This window comes from Lutzomyia longipalpis, chromosome 3 (genome assembly GCF_024334085.1).
Source record: "Lutzomyia longipalpis isolate SR_M1_2022 chromosome 3, ASM2433408v1".
Lineage (NCBI taxonomy): Eukaryota > Metazoa > Arthropoda > Insecta > Diptera > Psychodidae > Lutzomyia > Lutzomyia longipalpis.
Genome location: NC_074709.1, coordinates 18,189,919 through 18,204,246, shown reverse-complemented (window position 1 = coordinate 18,204,246; position 14,328 = coordinate 18,189,919). Strand labels below are relative to the sequence as shown.

Here is a 14,328-nt window from a genome sequence, read left to right as displayed (position 1 = left end):
TATTGAATTATTCAGAACAAACACAAAAGGTGCCGTTGAATGAATTCTCATACCACGGACTCTGTGCGAATATCCTTTCTCCCCTTGATGAATGTCCCCTTCCTGAGAACGGAAGAACCGCGTGTGAATTGAGATGTTTCCTTCAGGGGGGACATTATGCATCGCATTTCGTGAGAAAATGTGATGGAATTTGTGTCATGGAAGTGTACATAGTTTGCAGCGAGAAGATATCCTTTGGAAAATTTCTTCGTCATCAAAATAATTTTTTTTCCTAATACCGTGAGAAATATTCCTTTCTATGGAAAGTCACGTGCTTGAAATACCGGGCACAGTACGCTGAACTTTACTCATAGAGAGAGTGAATTGATACGGGCGTCGCGTGCAGGATTTCAAAGGACTCTCTCTCAGCAAGTAAAGGCTATGTATACGGGCACACATATGGTGGCAGTTTGGGTAAATAAGGGGAGCGGGTGGTCAATTAATTCCCATTCAAATCACACACAATTTTGTTCGTCTACGGGCACGAGGAGAAAATTGGTGTGAAAGGGGCTATGAGGGAGAAGGAAAAACCACCCTGATGGGTCCATTAAATTATTTAATAAGCGGATATGGGCCTTTAAAAGTCGACAATGATTTACATAAATTACCAAATTAACTTCCTTCCCTCCCACTTTAGTCCTCACGCCAATTTTCCCTTTTTCGGATGGTTCTACACACAATACCTCTTAGAACGTAAATTTCTTTGATAAAATATGCTAATTTACTTCACCTTGGAAATTTTCTCTTCACCTTCATTCACCTTTTATTTATTTCTCAGAAAATTTTCCTCTTTTGTGGGTAGACTTGGACAAAAAAAAGTGAAGAAATTTTATTTAATTTATGGTGGAAGAAAAATGTGAACTCATCGGGCAATTTAGTAGAGGGGAAAATAAGGAAATTATTGAGATTTTCCGCGGATGAGTCATGTTCAACTTACTCGAAAAATATTTTAATTTTATTATTCTAACTAGCGGAATTTATATAAAAATTAAAGTTTTTCTTTCAAAACTCTACAGATTTTCCATTAAAGTCATCGAAAAAGAAGAAAATTCAATTTTATCCCCAGAATTGATGTTAAATTCCTTCACACAAAATCATAAAATACATTGAATCGTGAAAAAGGATAATTCTTAAATTTTCTGCAGAAAATCATAAAAAGACGCCGAATTTTGCATTCTTTTCCATTAAAGTAAATCTTTCTGAGGAATTATGAAAATTCCTATTCACTTTTCATTACTTTCGTAACATTTATCACACATGGTTAGTAAAGAAAAAATCCCACAATTCTTTTTGCAAATCCATCTCTTATGTGATATGGAGGAAAAAAGAATAAACGGAAAGGCACAAAATAAAACTCCTGATGGAAACCACGGATTTATGGAAATGGAAAATCTTTTCCCGGTACAACAAACAGCATCCGCTGAAACATAGCTGGAAGGTGCAAAAGGGATATTGCAGCAGAGGTTTCAACTTTGCAATACGGAAGGTCACATGAGAATTTCGCAATCGCATCCCAACGATGATTCCTTTGTGAACCATTTGTGTCAAGCAGAAGATTCCGATTGTGCCGTGAGTTACGTCGGCAAAGAGGGTTGCTCCTTTAATTCACCCTACCTTGCATTTTATTGCCTGTAGATGTGAAATTCGATTGAAAAGGTTGAACGATCGTTTGTGGCGGTTGGTGTGTGCTCCCAAGCTCATCTTGTATATGGGGTGAATTCCTTTAGACAGCTTCTTTTTTTCCACTCTCTCCTTGTTATTTCGTGCAAGCATAATTCATATCATTACTATGGCTGGGTGCTATTATGCTTTTTTTTCCCTCCTCTATCCTTAATGTTGTTTCAGAAGGAGAAAGGCGCACAGGATTCCTCTGGATTTTCACAAAAGAACCATATATATAGCTATGAGGTGCTCGCCTTCCATTGAGAGGGTTCCTCTCTAAAGACACCGTCCTGTTACCCTCTTCCCATGAGAAGTTCCTCCTTATACCAAGCTCCTTACACCCCACACCCTGCATGTATAATAACTACCAATCCTGCGTAATTTCTGGAGCAGATGGTCACACAGAAATTATTGTCGCTCTCATGATCACACAGAGAGTGTGTAAGAATGTCGTAAAATTGGATGGTTTTTGTGTGTCTTGACTGCGAAATTTTTACAAAGAAAAGAGTTTTATGAGGCACCCCCGTGAGGCTCTTTTAGCACCCAACACATCGTCTAAATAATAAATAATTCCAAAGTCAGACTCGAAGGTGAATCTTTTATTAAATTCACACACACTAAATGTGAATTAAATCACAGCAAAAATAGTTGATTTCATTTTATGGGGAGTTTGAAAAAACGTGGCCCATTTTGAATTTTGAAAATTCACATCACGGCATTTTTCCCATTTTCCCAATAACTTCCCTCACACAGCCATTCATCATAATCTTTTTCTCCGCGTAAGACGATGAATAAATCAATTTTTTTCTTCATCCTCTTGGGCGATGTGTGAAAATAAAATAAAAAAGTATAATTACAGTAAAGAAGGTAAAGAACAGGAAGTATTTTTGGGGGAATATATTATTTCTTTCTTCTAACTCTCTGCTCTTCTTACTCAAGATGCGCTAAAGCGAAGTTCTGGAGATAAAATATTAGCAAAAAAGTAATTGAAAAAATAGTCAAGCATTACAGTGAAGATGCGTAGTAAATTGTTGAATAAAGTTTTGTAGAGCGTTTTATACTGAGAATAAATTGGTAAAAATTAATGATTTTTTTAACGAGCTTTCTAAGAAAAATTTAAAGGTGCAATCTTGTCATTTGAAGTCTCTCGGACTGTTTCATATTTTACATTAAAATTTTCTTGCTCAATACGGTAAATATTTGTCGAGTTAATGGTAAAAATGGTTATTATTGCTTTATTATAAAATTTAAGCTTAAATCTCAACCATTAGAGAGAATAAAAATATTTATTTAGTCCAAAAGATCTTTATTTTTTTTACTTCAATTCAAAACTTAAGAATGTTTTTTTTTAAGTTTAGTAAGAATTATTTAAAAAAAAAAAACGCATTTTTACAACACAAAGTATTTTCTCTTTTCTGCACCGCGGCCTCATTTACCTTTTCCTCGACTTGGCTAAAAGAAAAATTTTTCGTAATACTTACTATCGTCGTGGACCGACACCTCCTTCACCATCTCTTCGTATTTCAGCAACTCCTTGCGGGCCTTTACCATTTGTTGCCGAATTTTGGTGGATTCCGCGTCCAAGTATTTTATAAAAATCTGGAGCTCTTCTTTCACTTGCTGTTGGGCGTTAGCTTCCATTTTTATTTTTGACTTTTATGTAAAACTGATTTTTTGTATCTTTACAATAACTACGCGTATAAAATAAATATTGTCAATTAATTTTTTTTATATATTTTGGTTTATACAGTTTATACCTACCTATCTACTAAATATTTAAAATGCGTCCCCAGTCATTCAACTGAACATAATTTCATTGAGATAATTAAAATTAAATTATTTCGTGGAAACAATTAATTTTGGTTTATATTACACACAGTTAATTTATTCATAATTGCTGGTAATATGTTTGTATTTAATTTTAATTTCAGGTATTATCAGCTATTTTGTTAATTTTTAACTCGATTGTAGTTACGTTTTTATTAATATAAAAAAATTAACAATCACTGCTTCTATAGTTGTTGTTATGAAAATTATATTCGTTAGTATTTAGAGAAAAAATGTTACTTATTAGTATTTTGTTTCTATTTTTGGTCATTAGGTAATTTTATTAATTTATTCAGCATTTTTTGGTGTATTTTACTTTAAAAAAATGAATATATTTTTAACAGTGTGCCAACAATTAATCGGCGCAGTACCTACCTTGGTTGCATTTTTTTTATCAATAAAAGTATTCTGAAGAAATTGATCCAACAAAGAAAAGGAAGAAACTTACCAAAGAAACCTACATTGCTATAAAATTAATCTCTCCCATGATTATCGTTCAAAATTAACACAAAATTCTCCGTTGAAGTTTAAAAGTTTTAACTTTTCGTTTTTCACCCAAATGCATAATTTTACCAACAAAACTCAAAGATAGTACAAAAACACAGTATTGGCGTACCCCGCGCGATACAACTTTTGCAAAACATTTACAATTTAGCATTCTCATAAAACTAATTCCTTTTATCTTTTACTTCGCTACATACAGAATTCCTCGTATGATGCGAAAAACCGACGTTCTTTGCCATTCCTTACAATTATATGCCTTCGTTTGCTCAACTTGTTTTGCAATTCGTGCATGTTGCGCACGGAAGGTGTTTTTAAAGTTATTTGGGGGTGCGATAAAGTTGCTGGGTGGAAAATTTACGCCCCCAAAGTGCAAAGAAGGACTTTTCTCCATTGCTATGTGTGATCTTTCTTTTTATTGCATCTATGAGGGAGGTGTTGAATATCACTTTTGTTTTAATGCTCAAACATGAAAGTTAATGTTCTTTGTAAGACAAAAAAAAGACTTTAAACTTCCTCATAAAACATATCATTTGGCAATGAGGAATATTTAATTAACAAAATCCCCGCCAAATGGATGATGGACTTTTCTTCGACGGTGTGTGTGTGTGGAAAGTCAGTGAGGTGGGAAGAAATCTATGTGCCGGATGAGGAGCGCATCCGAAGGAGCAATTTAATAAGAATATATCATGTACGTTTCGCTGCACTGCGCAAAGTGCAGGAACTTCTTGCTAGAAGTAAAGTTCTTTTTGCAATGAAGTCGCTCTTTTTGCAATCTTTCCCCTCTCACCCTGTTTGTGCTCTGTTCTCATCCCAACGCGAACTCTCGACTAGTTCTTTTATATATTTTCCCCAAGACCTCCGGGTGTACACACATATTTATGGTAACAACAAAAGCACAGAAGGGAGCTTCCGCAAGTTGTCTGGAAAGCTTCCCGATATTCCTCCAGGCAATTGCAAGTGAATACACTCCATGAACCGTAGCAGTGGTACTGGATCTTGGCCAAAGGGGTGTTTCCTGCAAAGAACACCCTCCGGACACTGAACCGGGAATACCCCCTAAAATGCAATTAGTGCCTAAAATACAGTAAAAACAGCCAAACTTTTAAACAACATCCTTTTATTTTATTTCCTCTTTTGCCGCGTGAATAATAATACACCATTATACATGCTATATATCATGTAGAAGGAAATTCACAAAATTTCTCAGAAAGCAGCTTCCGGAAACCACCGAATTGATTGCAAACCCGACGAGTTGGTTTTGTGTAAGATTACAAAATGGTATATTACTTTAAAAAGGGTCAAAGGAAATTGCGTTTCTTATAGGAAAGTGGAGCGTCGGGGGTACGATAAGAAAGAAAATATGCTGCACATTGCATTAATTTACTCTCTCTGCATCCATCCCACAAATCCCACACCACAATGCCTTGGGAGAAATCACCAGGGTGGAACATCTTGGTACAGAAACAATGGGTAAGTCTGCATTTCTTCGAGGATCCACTGCAGTTTCCATAGCGATGCTTCAATCTTTCGCCGAGAAACCCATAGGAACGCCTTTCCAATTAGATTCTGCAACGAGAAAGCATATAATGAACGTAAAAGGGGTGGTTGGTGGTGGTCAGGGTGTTGAGAGTAGAATCTGCGGGGATGGGAGAGAATCACAAAAATAAAATTGAAATCCAATTGAATCCTTTTCGCTTTCCCATTCGAGATATTTGCTTTCGATCGCTTTTTTTTTTCGTTACTGAGGGCACTCAAGGGTGTGTCTTCCGCAATATTTCTCACACCGGAGGAAAAGCGTGAACGATTGAAGTGGATTAAGGGAAAATTAGGAACAGACGTGAAAGTTGATTCTACACTCAGAACCGTAATTTCACGAGAGAAACTTCAAAAAGGAAAAACCAATTGAGGTTTTACATGCAAAAAGTGGGAACATTGTTCATGAAGAAAATAAACGGCTCAATTTTAGTGATTTACTTCATTTATAGCACCTTTTAAGGGGTGGAGAGGGGTTGAGCACGACGCTGAAGATATTGAACGACCCCCCCCCCCCCTATTTGCTTGAATTTTTTCACAAGAAGTTCTAAAATTCTTCCTTTAACCGAATCCATTTGAATTTTTAGAAAAATAACTTTTTTCTGTCATTATTGGGCACTCAAAGTCAACTAAATATAGTACAAAATGGTCTAATCTGGGTTAAACATAATAATTTATAGAAAAGATGGTGTAACATTATACATAAAAATGTCAACGCAATTTTCGGCATTTTCTTTATTTTTTACTAAATCTTCTGAAATTAAATTTCCTTAATTTTTCTTGACTTAAAAGCTTCTCAAAACATAAATCCGCCTTCATTTATTTTCAGCACACACCTACGCATTAGAGTACAAAGTATGTGTGAGATTTGATTCAGCATATATATCGAGAGAATGTGGAAAAAGACAAATTATTTTGGCTAAGCTTTTCGCACATTGCAAACGTGCACGGGAAATGGGATATGGCTTGTTAAAAGCTCGCCTAAAAGCACTAACCATTCAGAGGAAATTGTCACAGTTACCCCCACGGAAGAATGGAACAAAATGCGGAGAATGTGGAGGCATTTTTCACTCAAATTCCCCCATCTCAAAAAGAGATTTTCCCCATCAATTCGGGAGTCGTGGAGACGCGCAAAAAATTTTCTGCGGAGGGAGCCATGGTAAAAGCTTTTTCTGCAAACACAACCAATCCACCAATTGTACTCCCTTGATTTTCCGCCTCGACAATCCTTTTGTTGTTGTCGTGCGTCGTCAAATTTTTGGGTGCCCGCTCACTTTAAAAGGAGACTTACTTTGGCTGTAAGGACTTTTTTTTCTTGTGTGTGTAAAAGAAATTTCCATGATGGTAACACGGAAAAATTCATCCCAATAAGCAACGTCATTTACTCGCATCATTTAGGAGTTGTTCGCTGAACATTCCACCCACACACACCGTGGCGCCGGATCCCCGGGTTTCCTGGGGACCTGATAGTATACTCCACAGCAGCCATCATAATTTGGGCAAGGAAGGAGCATAAACAAGGTGATTTTTCTCGGTGCCACTTCAGCAGAAGAAAAGCAAATTTGAACAAGAGGATGTGTGCGGGGGTGGGAAGAATTGATGCCAAAAAGAGCTCGAAAGGAAGTGGAAAACAAGAGAAAAGAAGGAAATATTGATGGTTTTCATTCACTCTTCGTGTATATTTTGTTCCACCAACTCGTCCCATATTCACATCCTGAAATGCACTCCATCGCACATTTGACTTTCATTTCCGCATCTTCGGAAGAATTGAAGATGGAATATTGATGAGGAAATTCACTTTGCCAATCCCTCAAGTTCATTCAATTAAAGTTATATAGTGGCAACAACCAAATAGAATTTATTCTCCAAATGCGGTGAGCTGCAAAGGATCTCAGGGATTGGAGTGCAATAACCATTCTTCTCCGCAAGCATAAAAATATAATTTCATGAAATTCAATTGATTTCCCCGCCTGTGGAGCAAGTCGAAAGGGAAACTTCAGCACTATACGATAAGCACACAACTTCTATGCTCAATTTATTGATTCTAAAAGTTATATTTAAGCCAATATGTGATGGAAAAAAAACATGGTAAGACCTGGGATTGAACCTGGACTATCTCGATTGAGGGGTTGGTGTCTTGTACACTACACCACTTCCGCTTATGTGTCATTTCACATGAAATATGGATTTTAGTTACAATTAAGGAAAGTGAGGAAAGTTTATAATGGAAAAAGGATTTATCCTTTAATTAAATAAAAGTCCATGAAAAACTGATCCAGATAGACAGTGGACAACCCCTAAATTTAAGATTAAGCAATAAAATATTAAAAGGGGTAAGCCAGGAAGAAAAGTTGATGAAAATTCGTATATATCTTGTCCCGGAGATGAATTACATTTCCGGGAGACTTACTTGAAAAATCCAGGAAGTACGTCCAAAATGAAGCCGGATTGCGAGTCTTGATCCCCAAACTTGTGAATTATTCTTCAAATCAATAGCTACCACTGACAGGGTTGGCTTGAGTAAGAAGTCCGATGTGAGCGTTAAACACCGCGACTCCTGGAGATGTTCCACATGAAAATGAAACACGACAGTACCTGGGTGGGGAAATATATATAAAATGCAAATGCCATGAAAAGCTCCTTTCACAAATTAATGAGGCAACGTGGCACACCGTATTCAATGTGATATTCTTATGGGGTTCTCTGCCACACGCTGGGAGATTTCTCTCGTGGGAAAATACTGCTAAAAATTATTCACATTTACGGGTGTGCGGGAGTACTGAAATTTGCATTTAAGTAAAATGTCTTGTCGCTACATTTTAGGAAGTTGAGAGGCATTCATACAGCACCATGGAAAAAAAGCCTCTGACTTTAGCGTTGGGGTGGAAAATAAAATTTCCTCGCGCGGCAGCACGAAGAAAATGAGAATGTGTGCAGAATATTGTGCCAAAAGAGATGACAATCTGCAAATTTATAATTTATAGTGTCGAATAAGCGCAACTCCTTCTCACTTGCTGCGCGACTGTGCCAAAGTCATGGAGAGCTTTTTAGAGCTTTTTTTTGGTGTTTAAAATGTCCTTATTGAAAAAAAAAAAGAAAAGTTCTGCACATAAACCATAAAATCAACTCAAAATCTAAATTTCTTAAGCAAAAGGGGTAAAAGTAAAGTGTAAAGAATGGAAAAAGAATTCTCAACACACACCTACAACAGCTCTGAAAACCTTCCCAACCACCAATGGCTTGTGGTCTGCAGACGTGAATAGCGACACGAGGGAAAACCACTGAAATGACACCATAAAAAAGAGCATTGAAAGTGAGTCAAAATGGCTATGTATACCGACTTTTAATAGACGACATTAATTAATTACATTGGTGCTGGGGAATGCATGCTGGAGAAACTTTTAAAAGTCTCACCAGTAATTGAATTTTTCTTATTCTCCATGCACCACACCCCCAAAGCCACACGCTTGGGATGCAAAAGTTCGCATAAATTGGAAGAAACATGAAAGAATTTTCTACTTGGAATTTTACTTGCATGGAAAGGAGTGAAAATGCGATACATTTTATATTGAATCCTTTAGGAAAGGAAAGAAAGTATTAGGTCCTTTGAAATTGAGGAATTTCACATAAATATAAATTGATTTTATCGAATAAACACCCATAAAACGATGTATTGGGTTGTATCATATAATGCCGGAACTTTACCTTAAAAATCGAAAATGAGAAATTAATCTATTTTTGGTATTTTTTTTTTCATTTTTCTCAAGTTGTTTTAATTCCTTATTGAAGATCTTTTGTGTAAACAGTTTATTTTTTTTACAATTTGATTTTTTAATATTTTTTTTCTCAATTATTTAATTTAAAAGCTTTCTTTTAAATTAAGAAAAAGTAGGAGAAGCCTAAGAAAATCCTCTTTGCCTTAACCTTCCAACTTCTACATTATCAATTCGTCCATCAGCAATTCAGGAAGCTTTTATGGGGTCTTCCCAGGTAATGTGAGTGGGTGTTTACCGGATTTCTGGGAGTGCTTGAGAAGCTACATATAATATGAATTCTATACAGTATAGAGGATTTAGGGGTTGATTGATAGGCGTCATTCCGGACATTCTATCATTTTAATCGATTGGCCTTTTGGAATACACCTTCTCAACCACGTTTGGGTGAGTGATGAAATTGAAGAGTTCAGCAGCAGAGACGCCGGGAAAATTGCGCCACGTCGGCGGGAAACTATCGTCAAACTTATTAAGTGGCGCGCCACAGAGAAAATTCTCAAGCGAGTACGATGGGAATGATGCATTTTGTGCATTATTCCTGATGTCGGCGTGCCGCAGGAGAAAAACCACGGCAGCAACTGTCACGAACACAATTTTAACATCCATAATTCCACTTTACTGCACCACCACCTTTTCCTCCTCACCGGAAACTACCCCGTTAAATCACACACCCCTGCCCGGGAGGCTTCTTCACCTCCAAAAAGAGAGATTTACTCTGTGCATATACGATTTAATTGAGTAACACCAGAGAAATTTCACTTCACAAATTTCATCTTCTTCGCTTTTTTTTTTGACTAACAGGGACAAGAAGAAGTTTTCCACAATTTTGTGGGGTGATATTTTATACTGCTATAATAATGTGGGGAAGGAAAAGTGAAGAAGAAGCAAAAAAGAAGTCAAGCCTGAAGCCACAAAAATGTCCAGCAATCGATTTTGCTTTCAAACTTTTTAACATAATTGCCACCAACGTCGCAACTCCCCTTTACAACCTTTAGGCATTTTCTTTGCTATACTCAATTCATCCCTTATACACAGCGAAAGTCTTTTCGTGAGCATTTTGTGTGTTCAGCCATTTATACCATATTTCCCCTTGAATGCATGAAAATGAAAATTATTCCCTTTGATATCCTTGCGAAGATCTTTTTGGCAGAATCATAAAGCTATGAAATGGAAACATGTTGTATATATTTATATGACATGTGGAAAGCAAATGAAATAGAAATTTTCTATTTCATCAAATGAAATGGAAAATTTTAATTAATAAGTATTGATGTAGCTTAAAGAATAATTTCAAATGGAATGAAGAAGAAAATATTTTTTAATTACAAAAATTCCTAAAGGGCATTTCGTCTGGACTCTTTAATGAAAATTCAATGAAGCTTCATGGACATAAAATATTTTGTAATGAAGTGACGTGAAATAAAAATTAATTTCATTATTGGATTATTGTTTTTACTGAAATAAAATTAAGCAGGATGCTTATGATATGATTCCTGTCTGTTTATTCAGGTTCTTTTAATTAATTTTAAATATACAGTCAGGTATTGGTTAACGTCGCATGGGATATACTCTTTCCACCCATTAATAATAATGAGTGGAAAGAGTATATCCCATGCCACGTTAATCAATACCTGACTGTAAAGCTAATTGATCTACATAAATAAATAAAAATTTAATTTAATTAATTTAAAATTAAAATGTAATTTATTGTTAACGAGGTAAATTGTCGCTTCGCTCCAATTTACCTCGCCCCGCTTCGCGGGGATTTGTTGCGCTTCGCGCAAATTTCAGAGAGAAAAAATTATGATGGTTTATAAGTATATTTGGAAAACTTATCAAACCCAAAGAAAAAAATTTGCAAAGAGAAGAAATCATTTTCATATCAGGCGCCAAATTCAAAAATTTGCAAAAAATGCATGACTTTTATATGGGGGCTACCTGAAGGGGGGCTTTGGGGGGGAAATGAATACGGCTACTCGAAAGCGCCTGATATAAGGAGTCTCTGTACCAAATTTCATCACGATCGGTCAAACGGTGTAGATTTGTATAGCTGTACAGACACGAAATCCTTTCTTTATTATATAGAAGATTAACAAGTTCAAAAAATTATGTCGAGGCTACATTGTAAAACCGGCTAAGTCGGTTCGGAGCTCACACCGACTTAGCCGGTTTTACAATGTAGCCCTCGATATATGAAAGTTAAATCTGCATCATTAAATCTGGTGTCAAAAATAAGTGCTGAGCAAATCAAAAACTAATAATTTCAAGAAAAAACACCGGAAATTATGAATTCCAAGGAATATTTTGACCAACGTGACAGAGCCATGGAGTTGGCGGATGCAGTACTTGAAATGAAAGGTCCGTATGAGGACAAAATTCGTTCATATGAAAAAAAAGGTAATAAATTCAGCAATTTGATGAATAAAAATGGTCATATCTTAAGTTCTATATGACTAAAGAAATTTCTTGACTAGTTTTGGAAAGATATTCCAAATTCGTCTGTGCTGCGTGTTGCATGTTGCGTTTTGTTAAGTAAAAAGTGAATTTAATAAGTCTTTAAATTTAAAAAAAAAGTGAAGAAAGCTGAAAAAAGTTGGAATAAGTACTCACCATGGATACGAAAAGTTGCACTATGGATAGAAATTGTTTCTGCTATGTGTGTAGGATGTTTATTGTTTCGAAGCAAAAGTGCACCATTACTGATGCCACTGAGAAGGCGTACAAGGCTTATTTTCAATTGTCCATGAACAACCGAGACAAAAGCTGGGCTCCGAACGTCATTTGTAAGACGTGCAGCGAGACTCTCCAGGCAATGGACACAAGGCAAACGAAAAGATTTTTCATTTGGCGTTCCAATGATCTGGAGAGAACCAGTAAGCCACGATGATTGTTTCTTTTGTGCCGGAGATTTCCGTGGAATTGGGAAGAAGAAGCGCCAAAAATTTGAGTATCCCCAAGTCACATCAGTTTTATATCCGATCCCACATGATCAGGATATCCCTCGACCGGTGTACCGTGATGAGGATGATGAAGAAAGTAAACTGATGAAGTTAAATGTGTCCATGTCCAATGATGATGACTACGTGTGTGAACCAGAGCCTAAAGTACGTCGATACACGCAAGAAGAGCTCAATGATGAGGTGCGAGATTTTGCACTTTCTAAGAAAGAGTCCCAATTGTTTGCATCGAGAATGAAGGAAAGGGGATTTGTCGACTCAAGCGTAAAAATTACTTCCTTCAAGACAAGACATCAGAAGTACCAGGACCTGTTCACGACTCAGGATGAGTTTACATACTGCCTCGATGTGCACAAACTTGTGGAGCGAATGGGACTGTAAAACTATGATCCAGAGGAGTGGAGGCTGTTTATTGACTCATCAATCTCCAGCCTAAAGTGTGTCCTCCTCCATAAGGGGAACAAGTACGGATCCATCACCATAGGGTATACAGAAAGCCTCAAGGAGAATCATACAGACATTCGAAAAGTGATTTCACTTCTCCAATATGATAAGCAATAGTACGAACCAGGAGAAGTTACAACGAATGTAGAAACGAGAATAGGGCCGAAATATGGTGGATGATGTCAAGGTCGCTGTGGGCAGCTCCTGAGGTCAGGAGTAGCCGAATGTAAGGTTAACATAAGGTATGGGCTAGACGATGAGGTGTGTCGAGACGTCCTTGCCGCCGCGAGTGATAATACAATCTTACACAAGCCATAATTTGGCATATAATATACTACTTTTTAAGGTCACCTCTAGAACTAAAAATGGCGGTTTTTAGCTGTGATTCTTTCTTTAAAGAAGCACATTTGAGCTTGAGTTGGTCAAAATCGGTCAAGCCGTTATCGAGTTATATAAAAAAAAACACTTTTTGCTTTAGGCCGCCATATTTGCTAAACCGCTTGACCGATTTTGATGAAAATGTCTCACTGAGTTCTACAACATACGTAAATTTCAGATCTCTAATTATAAGCGAACTAGTTGACAGAAGTTGAAAATAGCAGAACGGCGGCCATCTTGGATTTCTTAAATGCGAAAAAATGAAATTTTTCTCCCATGTTACTATGGAAAATTTTAAACCGGAAGTCTCTATGTGTTACCGTTCTCGAGCTATAAGGCAAAATATATCGCACAAAAAATGGAGATATTCAAATATTAGAAAGCCTTTATACAAGATTGAGATAAAAGACACTTTAAATATTCGATGATAGACGGTTTTTAATCGATAAGACAAACTTGAGAAAAATCAGGAATATCAATTTAGGATTTCAAAATTTTAAAACAAAATTCTAGAAATTTCTTATATATGTAAAATATCAGACGGAAACGTTAGAGATTTTTGAAAAAACTTTCGAACTTTATGAAAGTTCAATTCAAATTCATCACAATGTATAATTATTGAGTAAAAGAGAAAGATTTGGTTATCAATGAAATAGTTCTACTGAAACTAAAGAAATAAACTACCTGCCTGACAAATTAAAATGAATTAATTTCCTCTGTTCCACTTTGCAGTATGTCAGAGCTTTTGCGGAAATTGTAAATTCCCTCTTGAGTTTCAACCTGTGATTTTTTTGTTCTTCTTATTTATCTAGCAAACTCAGGATAGCTATTTTTCTTGTCACAAAACCAATTTCGTATTGCAAACCTTTGTCCCTTTTTGCTATTTCTTTCTACCAACCCCGCTGTGCAACTTCCCTTTGAGGGGCTATGCGGGGGCTAGAAAAAAAAGAAACCAAATGAATGATTCATTACATTCACAACCTATACACCCTGTGACATGGCTTATGACTGTCTTCATAAATGATGCACACATTTCATATGCTGGCGACAGTGCGAACGATGGCATGGACAAAATGTGGGTTGGGTGAGGAATTTCATTTGGGACACCGGAAATGGCTGACGATGGATCTTTCACAGAGAAGAACTCAACAGACAAGCTCTCTGACTCTGAGGTTACGTGGGGGCGACGAGGAAGGGATGGTTGCAACAAC

At 36.5% G+C, this 14,328-nt stretch overlaps 3 protein-coding genes across 3 annotated transcripts in view; 2 read left to right on the top strand and 1 right to left on the bottom strand.

Moving 5' to 3' along the window:
- Positions 1-14,328, top strand: part of LOC129792365 (transient receptor potential cation channel subfamily A member 1) — a 1,125,827-nt gene that overhangs the window by 783,000 nt on the left and 328,499 nt on the right. The window lies entirely within an intron of this gene.
- LOC129792430 (PIH1 domain-containing protein 2) overlaps positions 1-14,328 on the top strand; it is a 927,269-nt gene that overhangs the window by 584,442 nt on the left and 328,499 nt on the right. The gene's annotated exons all lie outside the window — the stretch shown is intronic.
- LOC129792457 (uncharacterized) lies at positions 5,179-10,164 on the bottom strand. Its single transcript, XM_055831524.1, has 4 exons — positions 9,708-10,164; positions 8,768-8,846; positions 7,976-8,160; positions 5,179-5,598 (listed from the first exon to the last, which is right to left on the bottom strand). The coding sequence occupies exons 1-4, from the start codon at positions 9,942-9,944 to the stop codon at positions 5,467-5,469; spliced, it is 633 nt and encodes a 210-aa protein (XP_055687499.1). The 5' UTR covers positions 9,945-10,164; the 3' UTR covers positions 5,179-5,466.

Coding starts and splice junctions, on each gene's coding strand:
- LOC129792457 (XM_055831524.1), bottom strand. CDS start 9,944: ATGGATGTTAAAATTGTGTTCGTGACAGTTGCTGCCGTGGTTTTTCTC. Junction 8,847..9,707: donor ACCCAAACGTGGTTGAGAAG/GTGTATTCCAAA, acceptor GTGTCATTTCAG/TGGTTTTCCCTCGTGTCGCT. Junction 8,161..8,767: donor GGTTTTCAGAGCTGTTGTAG/GTGTGTGTTGAG, acceptor TTCCCCACCCAG/GTACTGTCGTGTTTCATTTT.